The sequence below is a fragment of the Hylaeus anthracinus genome, unplaced genomic scaffold (genome assembly GCF_026225885.1).
Source record: "Hylaeus anthracinus isolate JK02 unplaced genomic scaffold, UHH_iyHylAnth1.0_haploid 11994, whole genome shotgun sequence".
Classification (NCBI taxonomy): Eukaryota; Metazoa; Arthropoda; class Insecta; order Hymenoptera; family Colletidae; genus Hylaeus; species Hylaeus anthracinus.
The window spans coordinates 15,216,478-15,243,995 of NW_026534341.1; the positions used below are offsets into that span (position 1 = coordinate 15,216,478).

The window sequence follows — 27,518 nt, forward strand, 5'->3', positions numbered from 1 at the left end:
TATATTATATTATATTATATTATATTATATTATATTATATTATATTATATTATATTATATTATATTATATTATATTATATTATATTATATTATATAATGATTAGACTGCGAATTTTTATGCATTTGTGGGAAATTTTAATGTACAAGAAACTGGAAAATGCATACAGTAAGCAATATTACAAACAAGTATCGAATGTAAAATTTATATTATTATATTTACAGAGTAAAATAAATTCCTATCTAGGTTCAGTTTATGTAGGTACGTTTACAACGATTTTATTTTGTATAAAGATCCACAGTATAATGATGATACTTAGACTGCGGATTTTTATGCATTTATGGTAAACAAAAACGAGGTTGGTACGAGAAAATGTATCAAAACTGATTGAATATGAAGGTATAGAATTAATTATTATACCTAATTTATTTAGAGGCATGAACACTATTTTCTTTTATTTATTGAGATAGACATTTCGTATAATTAACATGAAACATTATTTTATTTTAAAGTATACTCAGAATTCTTAGTTTCCTAATATTTATAATGATTTCATTTTAGATTTGAAATGAAATGAAAATATGGGGAAATGTATGAAAAATAATTAATTAATGCAAAATTATATAAAATATTAATAATATACATGCTACATCGTTCAAAAGATAGGACAAACTTTTTCTTCAGCTTAAATTCGTCTTCTGTATCTATGAAAATAAGAATTTACATAAACATTGCGCAGTCCAATAGTATTTATAGAGGGGAAAAGTAGATAGGCAAATGTATGAAAAATATAATAAAAAAAACGTGATTAACCCCAGCAATGGTCCAAAATGGAGCCCCAAGAGAAAGTCCGTGAGAATTCTACGAGAATAAACTACTTCGTTCCCTTTAATTTAAATTTTATTTATTTTCATATAGTCAGTAATAAGTTCGCACACGTGAACTTTTAAATAGAATTAAGAATATATTTACATAACCTATATCAGTCTACAAGAACAAATGAAGTTTTTCTTCCATTTTTCTTGTATTTCGAATACAAATTGGTTTTCTTATAATAAAATCATGAAAGTAATCTAAATTTGCGCGTACAAATTTTTAAATAAAATTGAGAATTCATTATCACGACTCATGAAACAAATAAAATCAAATAGAAGATCAAATAAAATTTTTCTATTATTTTTCTTGTATTTCAAATACAAATTAGATTAGAAAACCAAAAGATAAAGAATTTCTGTTGGCCTCTCTACAAGAATGCTTTAAATCGAAACGTTATTACTAGACTATGGATATTTATGCATTTATGGAAGTGAAAATTCGAGAAAAAGTATAAAGACATGCATGAACGCAAGCATCTATAAAATATGAACAATAAAACACGTGTCACTCTATTTCGAAGATCAGACAGACTTTCTTTTAAGGGGGGAGTCTGATCCAGCTAATGTATTTTTCTAATGCATATATGTTTCCAGATATAATTCATTTTTGTTATTGAAACTTTTTTTACATATGAAGGGACATTCAAAAAAAAAAATTTGACAGTGGAGATTTAATTTGAATGTCTACAGTGGGTGTAGAATGTATTCGTACACCGATCAATTTCCCAAAAAACTTTTGTGTGAAATTGTAGTTTATTAACTCCTTTTTTTATAATCAATGACATTCTACACATTCTCGGAAATCTCTAGAATATAGTTCAAACAACAATTACTAGTTTATATAATTTTCGAAATTAACAAGAAAATACGAAAAATTGGTAGAAATATAGAAACAATAACTATTCGCACGGTTCTTATGACGAAAAATTTACAGTAGAATTTGTAACACAAGCACATCAGTTTATTGCTTCGTGGGAATTACAAAACATTAAATTTCCAGTAGAAAAGACTTAAATAATGCTCTAATAAAGGAATGAAAGAAGATCCCACCCCGAATAACATCGACATTTATGATAATTAATTTAATACTAAAAGAGTTGCAGTAATTATAAAATCAAAAGGAAATCCCACGAAGTATTAATTATTTATAAATTAATACAAATTTAACACTTGTACGAATACTTATTGCTTCTGTATTTCTATCGATTTATTGTTTTTTCTTGTTGATTTCTCACTTATACAAAATAACTAATCTCTTCGTACTGTACCTATTCTAGAGATTTCCAAGAATATGTAGAATATCATTGTTTATAAAAAAACGAGTTAATAAATTACAATTTCACATAGTTTTTTTGGAGATTGATTGGTGTACGAGTACTTTCTACACTTACTGTACATATATACATATAGTAGTCGCAAGGAAAGAATTCGGTAAAAAAGGTGGGATACGTGGAGCTCTGGGAAAACATCTGATAGGTAAAATCAGAAATTTTTTCTCTTTAATAGGTACATAAAATGCGTATGAACATCAATTTACAAAAAAAAATTGTTAATTGCAAAAATGGCGGCAAGAAACATGAAAATGAACGATACATGTCGGCCGTTATTTTGAAATAACTTTATGCTGTAATAATAATTCATTAAGAGTCTATGTTCATAAGCATATAAACCTAATTACCTTAAATTTGAGCGTTGAATCAAGTGAAGCGGATAAAAATTCGATGAGCTATGCATCCCATCGTTTTGACCAAATCCTTTCCTTACGACTACTATATCTATATGTACATATACAGGGTGTCTACGTATAAGTTCGGACATACACAGGGTGTAAATTCTACAACAAATTTCCAACAAAAAATTACTCTCAGACATTTTCTTTGTGTCGCCTTATTCTCGAGAATTTCCACTTTTAATATTTTTTCTGTGTATTCGACTTGACAATCTTTAAACGGCCATAACTCCATCAAATTACAGCGTAAACTTAAAACTAAGTATCCATTGGATAGAGCGTTAAATTTCCCATCTGGCTGGTACCGAACCAAAATTTATTACGTAGATTTAACAAGTGAAAAATTATGTCAAACTTTACATTGTGAACATTTTTAAAAATTTGACTTTTCCTGTATTCGTTTTTCAGTTTCAAAGATATAGTTGTTTGGCGGGCACTCTTCGGGAAAAACTTCCTCGAAGTCTCAGCTTTTGAATGGTATTGTCAAAAAAAATTGTACGGTGGTATTTTAGGGAGAAAATGATGTTACAAATATTATAACATGAGCTTTATTTTCAATCTTTTTTATATTCTTGTATATTGTTTGCATTTTGTAGTTTCTTGCACATTAAAATTTCCTATAAATGCATAAAGATCCGCAGTCTAGTTATAACAATATCCCCAGCGGATTTGAATGGAACACGCGTTATTATTCAGCAATACGTAACGAGTTCCTCTCACATAGTAATCAGCTTGATATGAATATTATCGATTCAGAGATCCACGGAAAGCTAACCTTGACGAAGTCACTTCATCTTCGATTCACCTTTCCCTGAATCGACTGTTTCATCGAAGGCTGCCTGCGGTTTTGCTGTGAATTTCTAACTATTAAATTCAAACTAATTGTATACGCCTTAGAGCTATCTATTTAACGATAACTTGGCCATTTCAAGTTTTATCATAGGATTTTAATCAATTACAAATTCGTAATGTGGCAATATCGTTTAAAGAAACGCTTAATCGAAATTTGTATACGCATGCAAGGCATCTAACACGCTTGCCTTGAGTGACTCGTAAATTACACGTTGTATGAAATATTCTTTTACACGTAGGCAGGAAATTTATACGTAGTGCAGAGGCAAAAGCAGATCGATTAGGGTTTCAACGTTAACATTACACAAGGAATGTATTGTCTAGTTTTACATATACACGAGTATAACAAATTTAACGAAACAGTATTTCCACAGGCTTTAGTAAATGCCATTAGCGATTACTCAACATATCCTACTTTTCGAAAGTAACTTTAAGTAGCATTACTGATTCTACTGTTTATACCAAATGAAAGTACTAAAGCTGTGAAATATGGAAGTATCAGGTTGTTTCAAAATTGTGTGGCAGTGTTTATGTAAATAGACAACCAAATATATTCAATTAAATATATATTTCTATAATATTATATTTTACGTTTTTAGAATATTTTGTAATAAATAGAAGGAAGTCAAATTTCATATGAAATAAATAAATTTAATAAGAAAAATAAATTCCGAGCTTACAGATGAAACAAAAAAGTCAAAATGAAAATAATTGATCGTTTTCGAAGTATTTCATAATAAACAGAAGAAACACTTTAATGTGAAATATATAAATTTAATAAGAAATATACATTCCGAGCTCATAGTTTCAACAGGAAAGACAAAGTGAAAACAATTTATCGTTCTTGAAATACTTTATAGTAAATAAAACGAACTGAAACTTAATATAAAATATACAGGGCGTTCAGGTTATTACTAGCCAGCGTTTTTCTCGTAAACGATACATATGACAAAAGAAAAGAAAGAGGAACAATTTATACTGTTTTTTATGTGCAATGTAACCAGGTATACAGATCTTTCGTATTTGTCCTATTTTCTGAGAAATGAAGGTGGCCTTCAGTTTTTTAAATGAAATGGTATATTTTTTATACAAAAATGTGGTAGAGTATCGAATTCTAAATAAGAAAGTATTGACCTTTATTAGCCCTAAACCTAATAGGTAACGAGTAATTTTACTTTATTGCTTGAAAATTTTCTTTACGTAATATCAAGGTAGAGTCAATTTTACATAAAAATCCGCAGTCTCATCATATGTATCGTTTACGAGAAAAATGCTGGCTAGTAATAGCCTGAGCACCCTGTATATAGACAACCTAATAATTTGAGATATATGTGATCGTGATTGTTAATTTCTCATCAGTTATTTAATACCATTACTTAAAATAGCAACATGAATAAACAGAGAGAATTTGTAATACTTCTTATGAAAGCGACTTCAGCCTTACGTCGCAAGTTATGGTAACGAGTAGAGTATGCGGAAGTAACTGGTTACATGTCTTAATAGTGGTGCACATAGATAAATATTTGAAATTGTTTATCAAACGGAATGGAAGTATTGATAAAATTCTCTTAGGATTCAGTATTTCGTTTTGGTATTATATAAACGTATTAGAAACGGAACGTAGGAATTTTGAAAATCAACGTTGAGGAGACAAAGGTTCCATTGGCAAATATTGCTCTTTCGTTTTTTCTTTAGTTTGTATTTCAACTATTTGTAGTGTCTGGTGTTCACATGTTAAACATCTCACTAGTACGTAGATGGTTTCGAAGTATTCAGGAAATAATGTCTCTTGAGAATTCTTGAGAAATGTTTTCTGAACTATCGTCGCGATGAAAGTTAATTAGTAATCGATGCTACAATTGGTTTTCTTGTAATAAAATCATGCAACTAATCTAAGAGATACATTGTGTGCTGGACACAAATGGGATTACTCGCATTAAAAATCAAGAACTATTGAACCAAGTGAGGTAATCTAAAAATTCTTGCGGGAGATTGTAGCTGAGTTTTTTTTAGAATAAGGGAAAAATATAGGGGAAAGGATAAAGATATTATTTTCTTAGAAAATAAATAGATTGTTGTAGCGAATTTACGTGGAATATTATAATTTTCCACGTAAATGTAATACAATTTTGTAAATATATATTACACATCTAACGGTGTTTAATACAATAAAACAATATAATACAATATAAATAATATACATGATAATAAATAATATATAAAAAAAGAAAATAATAGGATATAAGGATGAAATGCGGGAGAAGTAATATATTATCTTTATTACATTTCTTCATTTTTAATCCTACATTTATGAATTTCCTAATTATATATCAGAACTAATTCATTTTTATATAACTAATTCCCTACTGTTTTGTCAAATAATGCAAGAAAAATTTGAAAATTACTAGAACACTCTTTAATATCGAACGGCCACGAATTATGAAAATTAGGAAGTGCTATATTATAAAAGAGAAATTTGAAATCACAGAGTAAGACAATGATATATTTGGCCAAAATTTTCACTAACTCTATTAACTAATAATCACCTAAAAAAAGCGACATCTATTCAAAATTAAATGTAGCCACGTCTTGACTGGCAATTAGTTACAACTTTCTTGTTACAAACTCTTGCTAACAACTAACTAATTGGTACCTAAAAAATAATAGGCAGATCTCAAACAACAAAGTACGATGATAGCGCCATCTATTCCAGATTAAAGTAGCTACATCCTGACTAATGACTAGCTCGAATTTTCTAGTCAGAATTTTGTAGCAATGTGTTAGGGTGTTACTAGCAAAAAGAAGTAGCCTACAAATATTAGCTACTCGCTAGCTATTCATCAGTTATGCCAACAAAAATTTCTACTCGGGTAATTTTCGCGGAAATGCCAGCGATTTCACCGATATACCAGGATGAACAATTTCTTCAGCCGTTTTTGTAAATTTTTCACTTATTCTAGGAAGTATTTCACTTATTCAAAAGTTATTCAGTTTTAATGCGAAGAGTGTCATTTGCACACTGGACGCTGGATGATTTCAATGCGGTGATTTCAACGCGTGGGTAACAGCCAGGGCCGTCACGTACGGTTGTGCAGGTTGTGCAGGTTGTGCAGGTTGTGCATCGCACACGGGCGCCATAGTGGGTGAAATCCGGATAAAATGGACAAAATTCGGTATCTCGGTCAATTCTGCAGCAAATGTTTAGAATATTGGTACCTTTAGGTTGTTTTGGGCGTAGATTCCAAATTTTGAATCAAAATGATAAAATTTAAAATGGTCGATTCAATACGATGGACCGAGAAATCAAAACTGAATGGATATTTTGAAAATTGATCAACACGAGTTATTAGAGGTGTTAATTCTGAATTTGTATTCAGAATTGTGGAATCCAAAATAACTGATCCAACCTGGTCAAATCTGGAAGAAGTGGACAAAAACAGATAACGAATTGAATACTGAATGAAATTATTTGAATACTTTTAGTCCGATGTGTGCTTTTAGGATCGCTTATTTTGAATATCAAATTGAAATTGTGAAATTAACAATAGTGAATCTAGTATGGAAGACATTTCACATGTATATATGTATTAATGCTGATTTCTGGATTGTTAATATTGAACATTATCTTTGAATTAAACAGTGACTGGATTTGGTTTAATTGCTATTTTAATTATATTTGAAAATGGATGCAATTAGAAGGCTTTTCACCGCGACAAGGTACCAGTCTAAGAAAACGTTTTTTTTGTGTTTTTTTAAATATTCTTTGTTTTTCCAACAATGTATGTATTTCGCCCATCCAGTAGTATAGATTCCATTTTAGCATTAAATATATTTATTTGTTAATAACAATTTGTTATTACTCTTCGCATTAAAACTGAATAACTTTTGAACGGAACGAGGTAATTAAAACATTCTTGCAAAAAATTAAAGACAAACGGTTCTAGAATAAGTGAAAAATTTGACTACAAAATGTTATTAACACATGCAATGAACTTAATTCAAGATTTTTTTTTTACAATAGACACACACATAGATAACTTTTTTTGATTTTGGGTATTCCCCTTAACTGTCTACATGAAAATACATGTACTATTAAGTTATTAATATCTTTTCAATAGGCAAAAATAGGCAAACGGGGTTCGTTTCTTCATTTTAAAGATACTTTAAGGAAAAAACTTATTCTAGTCTCGTTCAGACATAATCAGGCAAACATATTAAATTATGTATCCGAAATTTACTTTTTTCATTAAAAATCGATTTAATACGCTTGTCAATTAGTAAACTTGAAAATAATTGTTATACATATTTCAAAAAATATTGAAAATTTTGTGAACGATACAGTGTATACATTGCTATATAAGGAAATTTTTTGATAATTTTGCATGCAGCTCTAGCTGTGTACGAGGAGTTTGAACAGACACAAAAATACTACGAAACTGAACGGATGAGCGTTAACGACAATACTTAAATATAAATATCGACTTATATTTAATAACTTTTAACTCATTTTATTTGTGTTTCATAAACTTTAGCATATTGTTAAAGACATCAAATAATTGATTTCGTTCATTTCAACAAAGATTGAAAATCGATTTTTGTCCTGATGTCGCCTACTGTGGGGCGCTTCTCCAAAGGGGCGCCATATCGCCACAAGAATTTTTGTACTTTTTATCCATTACGACTAAGGTGTAATGAATCATTCAATCACCGAGAGCTCAAACTGCTCGGGTAGAGGTAAGAACCGGACGAGCCGGGTGAGCTAGCTTGTCCAGCTGTCCAAAAGGTTGTCTCCAAAATCGTTAATGCTTGAAAATAGTATGTAATATTGACAGTCTCGATTGTCGGAATTTTGAAAGTTAAAATAGAGTTATCTGAAATTCTAACAAATCTTTGAATTTACTGCCATGCAGTGGTGAACTTAATTTATTTAACTTTGCCTGTTTCGGTAGCTTCTGGAGAAAGGCGTTTTTCCAAATTAAAAATTATTAAGAACTATTTACGTTTTACAATGATTCAAGGACGCTTAACTGACTTTTCAATTATATCTATTGGGAATGACATTCTAGATACATTAAATATTAGTGATTTAATTGAAAATTTTGTGGCAGCCAAAGCTCGGAGGGTTAATATGTAAATAATTATATAATATATAATGTATAATATATATTTGTTGTAATTTATTAATCATGTATCATGGAAAAGAGCGCTAAATTTTTCTTGCACAGAGGCGCCTCTTACCCACGTGGCGGCCCTAGTAACAACTGCGATGCAATCGGATTCAAACCGCTAAATACGAAGGTGTTCCGATAACATGCTTCTGTAATTGTTATTCGTTACAGCGAAGAGTTAAAGAATAACAGAAAATGAAAATACAAGGTTAAAATAAAGAATATGTTATATGTTTAAGCATGAAAATCAGGAAAAATAAATTGCTATAACAAACTGTTTAATACGAAATATATAAATTTGATAAGACAAAATAAATTCCAAGCTCACAGGTCAACAGAAAAGAGAAAGGAAAATGATTTATCGTTTACAGAGTAGTTCGTAGTAAATAGAAGGAACTCAAATTTAATACATATGTACACCTTCGCTCGTGCAGACGCAAGGTCTTCCGTGAATAATATTGCGTCTTAAACCAAAGGTAGGAGTATTAGCCCGAGAATGACACGGGAAAAAATCCGTTTGACCTTGTGATCCGCTCAGATTCGACTTTTAGTGGTAAGGGGAAAAGAGTCGTATACGTAGAATCATGACATCCGAATACGTTTTTAAGAATGAGTGAATACTGAATAGGTTAAAAGACCGTCAACGCGGTTAGATCGAATTGATCGTTTCCATCACAGGATATAAATAAACTAGAGATGCCTACTTCACGTGTATCGAAATATCCGGTTACACGGATAATTAATGGATCCGTGTTTCAATCCGTATTTTTTTTTAATACCCGGGTACCCGGATATCGGAATATACGGATATCCAGGTACGTATACGTGCATGGAAATACACGGGTACGCATACATCGAATTATACAGGTACAATATCCAGTTATTTTTGTATACAAACTTTTATATAAAAAAGTAATTATTCTAAAATAATGATCCTTATTAATTTTGAAAAGATTGATATGCAGTAAAATAAATAAATAAACAAGATATAAACATAAGAAGAATAAATTTGTTAGTGTAATTTGTAAATCTTTATTTAGTAGTTAAAATGAATATTCAAGTCACGGGTAACAATAGATAATTCGATGTATGCGTCCTCGTGTATTTCGATGGACGTGTACGTACCTGGATATCCCTGTATTTCGATATTCGGGTGTTAGAGATCACGGTTTTGAACGGGTATTAAAATACACGGGTACACGGAACACATGTACCGCGTATTAAGGAATTAAGATCACGGGTATTTTTAATACACGGGTATCCGGTTATTGAAAAACGCGGATATTCAGGTACGTACATATGCATCGAATTATCTATTGTTACCCATGACTTGAGTATTTATTTTAACTAGTAAATACAGTTTTACAAATTACACTAAAATAAACCAACGTGTTTATTCAACGTGTTGCTTAATTTGTTAAAATAACAACTTCAAGATTGGTATCCGTAAATTAGTTTAAACAGTTTCGATGTCTCGAAAACTACTTCTTTTGCAATATAAAAATTTTAAGTTGACTCGAGAGCATTAAGATCTGACTTGATATAATTCGTTTCACACGTTTCACAATGAGTGAAGCTAAAATGGCGCACTGCTCCATAAAAGGGCACAAACAACATCATTCCATGTTTATACAGTCAGTCGAAAGAGTCTTCGTATATTATACTTTTTGTATCTTGATTCTGGATAATATAAATCAGAGGTTCCCAACGGTGTCGGTACCGCCCACCGGTGGGCGTTGAAGAGATTTAAGGGGGCGCTTTTGGGCGAAGACAAATTTGGAGGGCGCTGAGGACCGACTGCCGCCTTCTGGGCAATACTCGCAAAAACGCGCCAAAAGTTTGATTAATGTGTACTAAAAATCTTCGAACGCATGTTTTAACAAATATCTTCAATGTTCAACAAATGTTGTGAATGTCAGTGTAATCGACAATTTAGCAACAAAGAAAAGAAACAGATTGTCAATAGTGGAACGCGGCGATTTAAGATTCCTGATGACAAATCTGACACCAAATATCAAAAAATTATTGTCGTTACACTAAGCTCAGCCTTTTCACTAATAATATTATATTAATTTTGTTAATAATATATATATATATATATATATATATATTTGTTTATCAAATTTGAAACAATACATCAACATGTTAATATCTTCCAATAAAGTAATTTGAATAAAAATCGGTCCTTGTTTTTAAATATATGTATAATGTAGTAATATACAGTATATTTCACCTAAAAGAGGCGCCGTCAAATCGCTGTTTGAAAAAAGAAATATACATGTCGAATTAAGTAACCTCCTCCTTTTCGAAGTCGGTTAAAAAGGGGGCGGTGGGCCAAGAAAGGTTGGGAACCTATGATATAAATGATACAAATGGCGAGTAAGTGTATACAGTCAGTTCCATAAGTCAGGGCTCGGCGAGATTTGCACTTTTCGGCCGTTTTTCGATAAACTTCGCCTAGCCGGCCGGTAGCCAATGACCTGCCTGGAGGCTCAGGACCGTACCACCGTCATCGCTACCTCACGAACATATTTTTAACTCTTTGCGGTCGTATTAAATTTAGGCATGGCTATTGTACTGGTCGGAATTAATTTCCGAAGAAGGAGCAGTGATACATAATATGCAAGCTTGTGAAGGATAAACAAGATTTATTAATTCTTTTGAGGACTTTAGATATATCTTTATACAATAATGTGTTTTAATGTAACGTTTTTATGTAAAAAATATATTTTATAGTTCTCTATCATGTGGTATCTTTCGGCAACTTTTTTCTTGCCATTTTGGAGTATTGTTTTTGAAATATTTTAAGAAACCAGAATGCCTAATTACACTTAAACACAATTTGTAAAATATTATTTGGAATTTTATCAAGTATTTTCGACTATTTGGTGTTTATTACAATCTGTTACAGAAAAAATACCAATATTCAATATATTTATCTTTGAAAAATGTAACATGTAGATATTTTATCCACTGATTCCTATATTCTTGTATAACTTAATATCATTACTAACGATCTTTTCATTGATCTTTCCATTAATCTATTATTACACTAATATCTTAGAATCTATTACTATGGTCTAATGGCTTAAATCTTTTCAGCCTGCGGAATACAATATGAGATTAGTATGGTTCTTTGTTGTGGTGGCTGAGAGCAGACGTACGACCGAAACGGTAAAAAAGTTTTGGTGGTTGAGAGTAGACTAGAAGTAGAGTAGAATTCCCTTTTATAATATGTTCGCAAGTCCCTGGCGAAGTGACACGGTCCTGAGCCTCGAACGGCTCCTTGTAGAGCCAATCGGTAGAGAATTAAAACAGCGTATTTGTAACAAAAATACGAACAGCAAACCGATTGTGCAGTTACATAAAAGGGGATGCGTAGATTAATAGATATATTTTTTTCACTCCCAACTCTGTTCCGGTTTCTTATTATTAACAATTCAATGCAAAAAAATCGTGATTTTTGTCGTTTTTTTCTTACAACTTTTAAACTAATGCAGCAATATCAATGGTCCAACGAGATGAAATGTTGGCGATGGAAATACCTACAGAATGAGATCTCAAACGTTTCGATCGGATAATGAGAAACGGAGAAAAATCGGGAAAATTCAGAAATAATACATACCTCTAATGTAACTGCACAATCGGTTTACTGTTCGTATTTTTATTACACAAAAATGTTCTACTGATTGGTCTATTGGCTGCGTGCGGGACGTCGCCGTAAGGCGGCGTAAGGAGAGAGCGAGGAGGCGTGGTTTACAGAAAAACAGATTAACAGATTGGTTTACCGAAAAAGACAGATTTGATGTTTTCAAATAACAATGACATTCTACATATTCTTGGAAATCTGTACAATAGATGCAGTATAAAAAACAATAGTTGTTTATACAAGTTGCGAAATTAACAAGAAAAAACTGTAAATCGATAGAAATATAGAAGCAATAAGTATTCGAACCAATGTTAAATTTTCAAAACTACATTAGAAAAAGACATGAAATTTACATTAATTTACATTAATTTATACATAATTAATACTTCGAGGGATTTCATTTTGACTTTATAATTGCTGCAACTCTTCTAGGCATTAAATAAATTAACTAAATTTGATGTTATTCGGGATGGGATCTTCTTCCACTCTTGTATTAAAACAATTTTTAAGACTTCTTTACTGTAATTTTAATGTTTTAATGTTTCTAATTCGTAGGAAGCTATAAACTGATGTGTTTATGTTACAAATTCTACTGTAAATGGTTCGTTATGAAAACCGTACGAATAGTTATTGTTTCTATATTTTTGTCAATTTTTCGTATTTTCTTGTTAATTTCGCAAATTATATAAACTAATAACTGTTGTTTGGACTATATCTATTCTAGAGATTTCCGAAAATATGTAGAATATCATTGATTTAAAAAGAAGAAATTAATAAACAACAATTTCAGAAAAGTTTTTTAGGAAATTGGTCTACGTACGAATACATTCTACGCCCACTGTACTTACAATGAAAAATTTATTTGGAAAATGTGTCATTTATGTAATTTAGACAAACTTATCATTTAATTTAGGTAATCTATTATTTAACGTAGAGGGTACGAATATTTATGGTATTGACTGTATAATCAGAACATTTTCAACTCAATTACAGATTCTTTTCTGTTAACATTTTTTAATTTGACAAAAACACATCTTGAAGGTGAAGAATAGGAACAATAACTGTAATAATTTGTTTAACAATTATTTAAAACTATTTTTACCGATTTTTACCAATTTTTACTATTTTTATCGATGAATGATTTTCCCACTTTACAAAGATAATGTTTAGTAGTATTTAATATGTAATTTGGGCTATTCCTGAGGATAAATTGATTGTTGTTTGATTTTCTATCTTCTAAATTCTAAGGTACAAGTTTATTTTGCAACGTATGCAGAAGCAACATTGTGTAAATGGTTCTATTATTTCAATTGACGGATGTTAGCCACAGTTTTGTGGTTAACCGCATGCTCATCAGGTCGTCAATTATTGAAATTAGAAGTATTCACACGCGGAATTGTTTGCGAGTTTATTTGTTTTGAAAAATAATCATACCGATTACTATAATTGTTGTTCAAATTTATTCCCCTTTAGCAATTTATAGAATTTCTTGTGAATTTCTCTATTTAATTATAGAATTCCTTTTGTCAACTACATCGACGTTTGATACTGATTAAGGACTCTTATAAAAGGCTATTGAAAATTGATACAAAAACATATAATTTCATCGAAGATTTAAAATGTATGAAACGAGATGATCCACTGACTATTAATTACACAAGTATCGCTATTAAAATATATTTTTTAAAGTATGTTTAGTTTAATTAAATAATTCTTGTTCTCTTATTTATTAATTAATTTTATCCTCAAATAATGTGGATTGCTTTACATTTGTTTCCATTTATCCGTATTATCATGTTTATATTTGCGTATTCCACTTTTAAAACCGATTATACATCATTTGCTTTGGTTCTCACGACCCTTCCGAAGGTTCAACTTGCTTGAACTCTCTACGTCAATTATAACGTTTCCTGCATCTAAGCTTTTTCTTATTCAACATTCCTAGTCAGTTGATTATTTTATCACGCTTACTTTCGATTCATCGCATTCCACAGCTAACAATAATTTACTTCAGGGTCTCACAATTTCCCTCTCATATCCTGTCCTCTTCAACCTACCATCCATTATTTTCTTTCATACTTCTACATGTGGCTCTAACTATCAATTTCTGTCTATTATCCAGTCCTTATTTATTAAAATACTCTGAAATTCGATTATATCTCTTGTACCTAAACCATCCATTACATTTTGATTTTTTCTATTCTAATAAATTCTTAAATATATAAATTAAATTAGAGTCTTCAAATAATTTAATTTCTGATTCAAAAATTCTATTTTTATTAGAATATTAAACGTTCTTATTATGGATAATATATTTTCCATCCTATTATATTATTTATGTGCTATGAATATTATGTTTTCACCTAACACAAATGTCATTCATTCACCACGGTCCTCGTCGAAATACTGCAATACGATCTAAATAAATTCTAACGAGTCGCACGTAGGCATTTTTTGATCGACTGTACGGACGCTGACACTAGATTTATTTTTATCAAGGTTTGACCATGCACGGTCGCTCCACCAATTCGATAAGTTACAATCTGTAATGCGTCCACGAACGAAAGTGAAAGGGACGATAATGCCGAAGGCATGCGGCCGGTAATTTCGCCGCTTCGTTACAAAGTTTCGAAGAAAACCACGCGGAATAAGTGCTTTATCCTCTTAGAGGAAATCTGTAACTTCCGTTTTAGTTAAGTTCACGAACCTTCCATTCGTGTTCCGTTTCGCTTAATCATACTCTACGGTATCGAGCATTATACGCATTACTAGTCATAGTCGCTTATTACCGGCATATCGTAGCGTTTGAAAGACAAAGTTCGCGATGCGTCGCGTTCTCCATTTGATCCGAGATCGAGTGACGGATCGATCGCTTGTTTTCAGCAAGAACCATTCAAAACGCTCAAAGAGAAGCATCCCGAGAGTTTGAAGAAATTGATACTGGTCTCTGGCGATACCACGGCGAAGGATCTCGGTTTATCGGCAGCCGATAAGAAACGATTGTTGCAAGATGTCTCCGTGGTAATTCACATGGCGGCAAATGTGAAATTCCACCTGACGCTGAAGGAGGCCATTATGATAAACACCCTGGGCACCATGAACGTTGTCAATCTCGTCAAACAGGTGAACATCCCTACTTTTACATTTACGTATGCTCATGTCGAGATTATCATGTTTATATTTGCGTTGGGGGATACTCTTATCTTTTTTAAATCAGTTTTCCGGAAATTTTCATAATTTTCGACTTTCCACGATTCCGGACGACTTCCCAATTTTAATGCTCTCAGGGTTTTAAGGGGTTAGTCGCAGTCAGGAAAATGGAAACGGACAGTTTCTTTTGTGCGTGCGTGCGTGCGTGCGTGCGTGCGTGCGTGCGTGCGTGCGTGCGTGCGTGCGTGCTTTTAAGGTATTAAATAATAGTTTTTCCGAATGAAATGTAAATATATTACAAAGTATGTCTCAAAGAACTATAAAAGAATTTTTGTTTTAAAAAAAGGTTAATCCATTTCGTTATAACAGGCGATGGCGTGGGTGGCCGCTTAGTTTGCGGTGAGCAAGATTTCTTCAAACTGGTGCACCTGAAAACAAAACTAAAGGTAGATTTAGGAAATATATTAGACTAACGGATCCCTGATCGAAGGATTTCTTATTCTCTTGTATACTTTTTTCTTTTATCCTGTATTGAATCGCTTAATTTTAGTGAAAAAATTGAAAATCAACTTCAAAATATACGCTATCTTGTTTGAAATTAATTTTTTCCAAAATCTTTCGTTCAGGGACCCGCTAGACTAATCTATTTTCGAAATCTACCTTTGTTTTTGTTTTCAGGTAAACCAGTGTAGAGAAATCTTTCTCACCGCAAACTTAGCATTTTAAACCATCTTCTACGTCATCACAACAAAAAATGTTTTTTAGTTCTTTAAAACATGTTTTATAATAAACTTAATTATTACTTATGCAAATTATTATTTAATAACTACAAAAAAAATCACAAAGAAATGTTGTTTTTTCTCTTCCTGACTGCGACTAACCCCTTAAATGCTTCGAAATAATTAAAAACAAATTCCCGAGAAATTTCGAATTCTTCTATTTAAAATATATAGAAAAGAAAACTTGTTGCATTCTGATTTGTAAATTTTGGGAATGAAATAATCGGAATATTATGATGGTAGATGGTATAGTCTGTAGTAAAAATCTCGTAAGTCTAAGAGGTATAAAGTTATAAGTAGACTGCGGAAGTTTATACGAATGCATATTTTTATAGGAAATAGTTAAAAGAATGGGACCTAAACAAAAATTTATTTTGAAATTATGCTTATGTGGAATATCTATCTCCACAAATTAGTTTCGTCTATCACCAAACTTTCATATCATAATTGTGTAGTGTTTACACAAATACAGGTCATGCGAATTATAATATACCAGAATAATTGTGAGAAGTATTTTATATGTGTGTACGTAGCGAATATTCTGTAACATACTCATATATTACTTATTATTAGACTGCGGATCTTTATGTAAAATAAGATCTTCGTGAACGTGCCTAGAAAAATTGAACCTAATTAGGAATTTATTTTATTCTGCAAATATTATAACATGAACTTTACTTTCAATCTTTTTTATATTCCTGCATATTGTTTGAATTTTGTAATTTCTTATACAGTCAAATTTTCTATAAATGCATAAAGATCCGCAGTCTACTTATTATACTACATTTTATTCAAATTTTTCGTACCATATTTTGGATACTTTTCATGCATATTTTGCATATGCATGTTACATATTTAACGTGCACAAACTTCCGCAGTCTAGTTATAAGCTTGTGAAGTTGAAATCATAAGAATTTAAAGAATACATTAAAAATTCAGGAAAACAGACAGATTCTTAAGAAGAAGAATATTGTAAGAATTTAAAAAACATACTAAAAATACAGATAAATTTATAAAATAAAAAACTATAAGCAGTGTTGAGCTGTAAATTTTTCATTTGTTATACTTTGCTAATTTAAATTAAATTAAAGGGTATACCCGGAGTGCGCTTGAACCAAATTGATCAATGAACATATCAATTGATAGAGTATTAAAAAAATATCATTTGTGCCAAGTATCAACCCCGTACCCGTACTGGAAGGGTAGTTACAGGGCAAAATGCAATTTACAGTTTAAACTGTATATCTGTTGTTGTACTGTATCAAAAATGTTGAAAACAATTAGGGATATTCTACTTTATGGGGTACGTGTTTATGAATTTTTTCAGAATTTTTCACTGCAAAATGAATTTTTAAAAAATGTGAAAAATTTAAAAATAATTTTTTTTGATAGGAATTATGAAATGACCACGTTTATATTTTTACACTGTTAGTGTTTTGCTATGGTTACTAATCTGTAATTGTTTCAGACTTTTGGAAGTGGTGGAACGATGTCGGAAAAATCGAAAACCGACATTTGTTTATATTATTACCTTAATTTTTCACGTGGCCATGTTCATATCGTGATGGTTTTATTAAGTTATTACCGTTATTAACACATAATTTTTTCAGATTTTTTGTAGAGGTGTATCACATACAAAAAAATTATAAATCAATATTTCCTAACTTTTCGTTCACAGAGGGGTAATATATTCGGGTAATTGATATTTGTACTGCATCGAATGGTCATTATATACATGTTCAAAATTGTTTTACATGTATCAAATAATATAAAATCTAGAACATTGGAAATATCCAAAAAGACATCAATGAATACTTAACTTTTTTACATGAGTCATTCCCAACATCGTTCCCCCGCTTCCAAAAATCTGAAAATATTACTGATTGATAATCATAACAAAATACTAACAATGTAAAAATATAAACGTGATCATTTCATAATATCTATAAAAAAAAATTATTTTTAAACTTCTCGAATTTTTTAAAAATCCATTTTGCAGTGAAAAATTCAGAAACACTTACGGCGTTGAGTAGAATATCTCTAATTTTTTTCAAAATTTTTGATTCAGTACAACAAAAGATACACAGCTGGAACTGTAAATTGCATTTTGCTCTGTAACTACCTTTCCAGTAAGGGTACGGGGTTGATACTTGGCAGAAATGGTTCGTTTTTAACACTCTATTAATTGATATGTTCATTGATCAATTTGGCTCAAGGATACTTTTGACCCCTTTATCCGGCTATACCCTTTTTTATCGATTACTATCTTTGCTACGTCGTAAATTGTTTGTAGATGTCACGTTTGGATTCCTTCGTCCACGTTTCGACATCCTATTCTCAATGCACCGAGCCAGTCCTCGAAGAAAAATATTACCCATGTCCGGTGCAACCCGAGGTCCTGATAGATACCGTGAGGAACCTTCCGGACGATCTTCTGCTCGCGATGACACCCAAGATGCTGCGCGGTCAACCTAATACCTATGCCTTCAGCAAAGCTCTCAGCGAGGACTTGGTGCAACGATCCGGTCTACCCGCGGCCATTACCAGGCCTTCGATAGGTGAACATACCTTCTCTTTCTCAAATGAACCTTCTCAAGTTACGAAACTGCGAGCATGACGAGGACATTCTGGTTGACGTCTATCAATTCTGTCTAAAGATTTACGACTTCTGCTTTGATAGCGCCTGGCGATCGTAGACGTACTTTGTGGTACCATCGAGATTCCAAAGTTGTTTTAGGCTTGTCCTCGATTAACAGTTACACGTTAAAAGTTTTCTGTGTGTGTTACGTTACGTGGGAAGTTTGAAAGCGGAGAAATTAATACGTGGACGTTTTGAGGAATTTGTGGATGATTGTTGATAATTCGAATACTTTGGAATTTAAATATTGTTTAACCAGTTTAGTAAGTAGTTTAACCCTTTGCATTCCGAGCCATTCTAGACGTTGGCTGTCAGCTACTCGGCGCTACTTTGAGGCAGAAACGAGGATTCACAGACTCTTGTATTATTTAATATGGATTTGGAACTAACTAACATATTAAATCGAGAAATGTATATTTGCAAAAAACTCAATATTTTATTTTTTATAATTTTGTACAGTGTGATAAACTTTAAAACACTCCCCAAAATGCATTCCAGGCTGATTAGTGCACGTTTAACAATAATAAGTTATATTATTACCTTATGACGCCTGCCACCAGGTGTTTTTCTGCCAAAAGAAAAAATGCAATCCCGTTTTCTTTGTCTCACATCGGGAATATGTAGTTTATTCTCTAATCTATTGTCCGTAGAAGACGTGGATTAACGCGTTCTCGATTCACGAAAATCACCCCTCAACTGGTCAATGAGTGGCTTGACAAACTTGTGGTGTGTCATTGGCGTTTCATTATTTGTCTGTTTTGAGATACGATAAATAATGTATGTATGGTAATGTAAAAAACTTTTACCAAACATTTTGTTTACCAAGAGAAAAAACACTTTACTATTACACTGTAGATTCTACAGGGTGGTGTCGCAATTGTTTCAAGTCATAATTCCGTTATTATTGCATTTACGAAAAAATGCCAAAGGAGAAAGATAAATGGTTCGAAGAGCACTACATCTGTAGGGCTTAAAATTTTTTTTAGATGCAGCAGTGTATGTGCAATTAACACAAGATGTTCAAATATGGAGCATCTTCTTCAATAAAGACATTTTTTGAATATACAGTGGGTGTAGAATGTATTCGTACACCGATCAATTTCCCAAAAAACTTTTGTGTGAAATTGTAGTTTCTTAACTTTCTTTTCTATAATCAATGATATTTCACATATTCTCAAAAGTCTCTAAGATATATATCTATAGTTCAAACAACATTTCCTAGTTAATATAATTTGTGAAATTAACAAAAAAATGACACTAATGTAAACGTCGCGTTTTTGCACTTACTTACGCATGTTAATGTACAAAACTTGATATCGCTTGGAATTTATTATAATTTTCTCTTCTTCATGTTTATTTAAATGTTTATTGACCGACACAAGTACCGCCTATCCATTTACATCGATACTTCATAGATTGACAGCACCTATATATTTACACATACACACATGCAACAAGTGGTACTTTTTTATCACGTTAAACAATATTTAAATGGAAATACAAAACATTTACGGGTTAGATTATTTCTTCAGTTTAACAATCCCGTTTCCAGGAAAAGTTTCTTTTGTAAATATGAACTAACTTGCACTATCCTTTATTAGAAAGTGTTCTATAGAATGACTCGATTCGAAATTATCTACTAACATACAGTGCCTGACAAAATGATAGGACGTTTGATGGAATTGTATATTTCATACAGTGGGTGTAGAATGTATTCGTACACCGATCAATTTCCCAAAAAACTTTTATGCGAAATTGTAATTTCTTAATTTCTTTTTTTATAATCAATGATATTTTACATATTACATACAAACAACATTTACTAGTTACTATAATTTGTGAAATTAACAAAAAAATGCGAAAAGTGGGTAAAAGCATAAAAGCAATAAGTATTTGTACGATTCTTATGACGAACCATTTACAGTAGAGTTTGTGACGTAAACACATTAGTTTATTGCTCCGTACGAATGAGGAAACATCAAATTTCCAGTTAAGTACTTTTAAAAATGGTTCTAACAGAGGAATGGAAAAAGATCCCACTTCGAATAACTAATAATTTAGTTAATTTAATGTTTAGAAAAGTTACAATAATTATAAAATCATAAGGAAATCCCACAAAGGAAGTATTATATACTTATAAATTAATGTAAATTTCATTCTTTTTTTAATCAAGTGTTAAAAATTAAACAGTTGTGCGAATAGTTATTGCTACAACATTTTTATCGATTAATTGTTTTTTTCTTGTTAATTTCACTACTTGCATGAATAGCTGTCTTTTTTGTAAAATATTCTATTCTAGAGATTTCCGAGAATATGTAGAATGTCAATGTTTACAAAAAATAAATTAATAAATTACAATTTTACATAGTTTTTTTTTTTTAAATTGATCGGTGTACGAATACTTTCTACACCCACTGTATCTCGAGAACTAATAATTTTTTTGCCATGGTACCCTAATTATTTCTTACGTAGAATGACCAGAAGAATCGATCTGTGTAAAAAAAATATTCATTTCTATTTAAAGAAATGATGCAATTGTTAATTGCACGTCTACTGTTGCATATAACAAAAATTTAAAGGCCTACTGATATAGTGCTCCTCGAACCGTTTATCTTTCTTCTTTGGCACTTTTTCGTAAATGCAATAATAACGGAGTTATGACTTGAAACAATTGCTTGAACCACCCTGTATACCGTTCGACGCTTTAAAGGTGCGCAAGAGCCAGAGCCAAACTTCGAGTTGACTCTAGCGACAGTTGCGGAGAAAGTAGGAAACTCTGGGACAAGGACACAGAGGGCAATACAACAATTGCAGGAGAGACGATGACAGAGCGATTGGAGTAGCATGATTTTTTTTCCAGCATATTGACGCAAAGAAGCAATATTTTCTAATAATCCTGGTTTTAATATATTCGTCATACTTTGGCGGATGCGATTCCAAGGCCTGATTTTGCAATTTCGGCCTTAAAACTTTATAAACAATAAAAGTACGTTTGCTATCTTCATTGTATTTCATCTTTCTTTTTCCACCAAATTAGAAAAAAACAGGCAGAGAAGGTCCCAAACTATAACACTAGTTTACAAAATTAAAAAAAAAATGTACATTTAATGCCACAATTTTGTTCTTATGTATTTTGGCCTACTAAACTCGAAAATCGCAAGAAAACATTTTTCTATGAATAGGTTTTTTTTATATGAATTTTTGATTTTTTTTAAGTTTTTTTTCTGACATACCTTCACATTTTAGGCCATATTTCGAGTTAGAAACGGTTGGGTCGCACAAGACGTCATTTTAAAGGTAATCGAATTATTTTCCAATCGGTTCAACAGTTTAATGTTACGAGCTAATAGTTTAGGGCTTCTGGCTCGGCAGAGTATGAATTATAAGGAAGTTGTTGAAGATTTGCTAATAAATTATGCAAAAATGGGTATGGAATATATATTGTTATTCTATTAGATTTGACAAAATGGAAAAATTTGTACTTTTAATTTCAATTTTAATTTCAACACGCGTAAATATGTCGCTCAAAATTCATTTTTTACATTCTCACTTGGATTTTTTCCCGGAGAATCTTGGCGATTCGGCGAATGCGGCGAAAGGTTTCACCAAGATATAAAAACTATTGAGCAGCGCTATCAAGGATATTGGGATGAAAGAATGTTGGGAGACTACATTTGGTTCCTCATCAGAGAAACGAACCGAACGAATAACAGAAGACAAAGGAAAGGCCAAATTATTTGTAAACGAAATTAATGAACTAAATGTTAGCCATATAAATAGGAAAAAAATACAATACCTTTACTCAAGTCTTTCTATCTCCGGTATTTATCCATAGATTTTCTTCAACAAAAACTTGTTTTGTTCGTAAAAGTGCGATCTATACGTAGACAATAAGAAATTGGACATAATTTGATAATTTCTATTTTTCCATGACGATGGACGAAATATTCGTGTTTTATTTTAGCCGAAAAAATCAAAGTTTCTCATATATATTGGCTCGTAACACTTAAACTGTTGAACCGATTGGAAAATAATTCGATTACCTTTAAAATGACGTCTTGTGCGACCCAACCGTTTCTAACTCGAGATATGACCTAAAATGTGAAGGTATGTCAGAAAAAAAACTTAAAAAAAATCAAAAATTCATATAAAAAAAATCTATTCATAGAAAAATGTTTTCTTGCGATTTTCGAGTTTAGTAGGCCAAAATACATAAGAACAAAATTGTGGCATTGAATGTACATTTTGGCTGTAAACTAGTGTAATTGCTAATGGTGGATATTGGACACCTTACTAGGTAAATACGTATTAGTGGTTTAGATGTAGATTCGACCCATATCAAACTTTGTACAAATATATAAATATTTACGAAAATATAGCCGACACGCTCTTGTCAGACAGACTGTAAATCTCACTATAAATTGCGTGCTATGTTCGCATACCGTCGGTATGATACCGACCTTTCTTCTACAAACTTGCCTTATGGCTCTTTTCAAGTGGTGCCTTTGAATTGCTCGGACCGTCGAAAGCACGCTTCTCACGTTCTCATCTGACACAAAACCCGCCGACATTTCTTGTACACAGAGTGTCCCAAAAATATTGTAACACATTGAAAGGGGTTGTTCGGGAGGTGATTTGAAACAACTTTTTCCTTTACAAAAATGTCGGATGGGGCTTCGTTAAGGAGATATTAAGAGAAAACCCCGACCAATCAGAGCGCGCGTATATCGTTGAAGCGGTCACGGTAGCGAAGGCTACGCGCTGAGCGACCGCGTTAAGGTCCTTCGATGTACGTCGAGTCACTTGTCCCGTACGAGCGCGGCCGCTCAGCGCGCGTAGCCTTTGCTACCGCGGCCGCTCCAACGGCATACGCGCGCTCTGATTGGTCGGGGTTTTCTCTTAATATCTCCTTAACGAAGCCCCATCCGACATTTTCGCTAAGGAAAAAGTTGTTTCAAACCACCTCTTTCAAGGTGTTACAACATTTTTGGGACACCCTGTATATCTTGGTAATTTTACTATAATATATGTTGATTTGATTTCTTGTGCTATTTCAAGAGAAAACTTCAGGGACACATGCGTGTCCCTGATATTGCGCTGATATAACTCAATTACCCGTAATCACAAATCAACTTGAATGTCCCATGAGAGGGGACATCCGAGTGATATGTTAGACTTACGATGTCCCATGAGAGGGGACAGCGGAGTACAAAGGGTTAATAATAAAGGGGTTCTTCAAGAAATTTTCAGATCATTGTTGATAATTCGAATTCTTTGCAATTAAAACATAGTTTACTTAATCGAGGGATAAAACCCTAAACCTAAAAAAGTCTCGGACAATTATTAATTATTTGAATACTTTGAAACTGGAATATAGTTTGTTAAGGAAAGAAAATTAAACACGTGCTTAACGTGTTTATCGGAAATAATCTTGGCACTGTAAAAATAAAGACACCACTTTCTGATACTGTTTGAACGTAAAAGTTATATTGATATTAAATGTATGATGATTGACATCACGAGTTACAAGGAATCGGATTTTCTTTACACAAATTTGTCATTGCACGTTTCACGCTATTTCACATTCTCAACCGATTCTCACTTACAAATGAAGCTCGCGCGACTTCCGGCACACACCGTATTCCCCATTGCGCTTTTTTTTCTTTTTTTTTTATAACAAGAGGGAAATGCATTATGCACACCCAGCGGATCTAGGGACTTCCGCCGGGTAGTGTGGGACTCCCCGCAGGCGAAACATCGGGCAACACAGCGACCATGGGCTCTCTCCAGGACGGGGAAGCGAACCTCCTCGCCCCTACGAACTCCACCACGGCCGCCACGCCTAGGCTCCCCTTGATCTTTGGGGAGCTCATCTCGGTGTGAGGAGGTCATACCCCGGCGCCGACCGCTTTGGGATCGGTCACGAAGACGGCGGCGAATCCCTACCCCCAACCGTCTCGGCCCCCGCGGCCCCGCACGCCAACACGTCGGAGTCACCGTGACTGTGACCCCATGACAGGCGTGCGCGCGCGGGGCCCCTCCATTGAGCTCTATCCTAACTGGAGTGTGAACTGCGAGAGAGAAGCCGGTCCGAGAGAGATGCAAGATGAGTGGTTCCGGTGTACCGGTACCTATAGCAAATTTATGTGTAGAGGAAGAACAGACTCCTCCACTAGGAGTTATTTACAGATTAATTATGTACAGATTTGAACTTTATTTCCTTTTTATTTATATATAAAACGATAGAAACATTAATAATAATTACATAATAATGTAATAGTATACATAATTTACATACCGTAATTTAGATCATACAAATATATACAATTTGGTATTGAGCTAAATTTGAGTATTTGTCACGATTCAATTTATATTGTATTTATCCAATTTTATGGGGAAAAGAATCTGAAAGTAACTCACTCGACAATGCTCAGCGATGCTCGGGTAAGTTATGTTACGGCGTACGTTTGTTCCCCCTCTACAAATAAATTTGCTACAGGATAATACCGGAACCACCCATTTTGCATTTCTCTCGGACCTCCGTCGCCTCTACTTCTTCTTACAGTTGTTCAAACTCCAGTTAGGATAGAGCTCAATGGTGTCCCCAGAACAAAAAAAGACGGGCTATTTGAATTAACGTTTTACCAACCTCGACATAGTTTAATAATAAGTGACACGTCAAGAAATTCTTAGATGAATAATTGATGATTCGAATACTAACAACTAAAATATGACTTGTAGCAAGAATTTACTTACTAAAATTCTCTTCAAGTTTCGAACCCACATTCTTACCTTCTTTAGCGAATAATTCAACAAACCTTGATTATTAACACAACCTACGTACATTTTATTTATACTTCATTCCACCTCGATCGGTTAAGTGAGTGATCTTAAAGGCAACCCTTTTCAATTGAATGCAAAAATATTTCACTTATTACTAAATCGAATAATATTGTACATGAAACAAATATATATAATAAAATGTATAAAGTTTATAGAGAGACTACATAACTGTTTGAAAACGGCCATTTAACCAGCTGTGGTAGGTTTAGTAAAATTAAAAATAAAATTTAAGTAAACTCAAGGAGGTTGAACTTTAGGTGAACTCAATAAATCAAACATGACGTTTGAAATATTGACTGTGTGCTTTAATTCTTCTGATGAAATGAATTTCAACAAATTCGTTTAACTAACTGACGAACGTTTTCAAATCGCAGTGGGTGCGTCATGGAAGGAGCCAGCACCCGGTTGGATAGAGAACATGAACGGGCCTACGGGGCTCATGATAGGAGCTGGAAAGGGCGTGATCAGAAGTCTGCTCTGCAATTACGATTATGACTTGCACCTAATTCCATGTGATCTGGTGATCAACTCGATAATCGCTGTTGCGAGGAAGGTGGGCATGGAGAGGCCTGAGAAACCATTGTACGTGAACATGACGGTTGACACTGAAAATTCTATCTCGTGGGGTCTCGCTGTGGATACTGGGAAGAAACACGCCATCACGTATCCGTTTACAGGTTTAAGATAATTTAGTATTTTATTTAATGTTAAAAGATATTAATCATTGATATTGATGATACGTGGATTTACTATTGAAGCACCTGGCCATATAATTGGAACCACATATGTAGTTCGGTCAATTCGACTCGTGTACCTTCAGCTTTTTTTTTATAATAAAATTAATAAATTATTGACGGCGTTTTTGCTGCACTATTTAGTGAGGATTATTGGAATAGGAAACTACAGTTAGTGTAATAAGTATTCGTACAGGAACCATTTATTTTAAATGGGTTGCTGTACGAATACTTATTACACTGACTGTAGGTGTATATGTACCTTAAGCTTCTTTCTAAATTTAGTAAATTATGGACAACGTTTCACTGCAGTATTAGTATCCCAGATAGGACCGGACGCACAGTGGTCCGGATGGCCAAAAACCTGGCCAAAATGCAATTTTTGAAGTTTCGAACACACTTTTTTGAATATTGTGCGTGTGTTGTATACACATGAGTGCATTAAATGCCGTTTGAAATTTAAAAAAATAGTAATCGGTTACTGATATACAGAGGTTCAAAGTTGACGAAATTTCATGCTCCTTGATATCGTGAATAGTGGCGCATGTTTATTGTGTCACAGAAAGTTTATTCTCAATAGAATTATATGTTATTTTATGTCATTTTGCCATAAAAGTGTATGTTATAAACATAAACTTTCCACAAGGACAAAGTAAAATATCTTTGGATTCACTATTGTAATTCCCTTCTCAATATGGTATAAATTTTAGTTATCTTTCGTTGAATCGGAAGGAAAACAAAGATGATAGTCACCGAGTGACACGCTCTGCCAAGTTTCTTGATATAAAGTAACATGTCAGGTATGATATCCAATTGAGAAAACTTGCGCAAATTTGCGCCATTTTAGGTTATATAAATTTAAAGTCCATGCTTACAAGGAAAGGAAGACTGTTTACGCGGCATTAAAACAAACCTTATTATCCTTAATTTTAATTTAACAGTAATTTATTATTGTTATTTCTGCCAATGTATTCTCACAATGTTGCCCTATGAACCTAGAAATCATGTTTCATAAGAAATTCATAATAAATAATTAATTTTGAATTTTGCAATTCTGATACTAGATTCATAATTTGCGGCCCAAATAACCTTAAAATACCAAG

The 27,518-nt window shown here is 32.6% G+C and overlaps 1 protein-coding gene across 1 annotated transcript in view; it reads left to right on the forward strand.

The window, feature by feature from the left end:
• The window catches only part of LOC128888576 (putative fatty acyl-CoA reductase CG5065), a 35,716-nt gene that overhangs the window by 4,244 nt on the left and 3,954 nt on the right, over positions 1-27,518 (forward strand). The window contains exons 2-4 of the mRNA XM_054145564.1: positions 15,155-15,394; positions 18,494-18,758; positions 26,056-26,358. Coding sequence (XP_054001539.1) covers positions 15,155-15,394; positions 18,494-18,758; positions 26,056-26,358 — 808 coding nt within the window. The remainder of the gene's footprint in view (positions 1-15,154; positions 15,395-18,493; positions 18,759-26,055; positions 26,359-27,518) is intronic.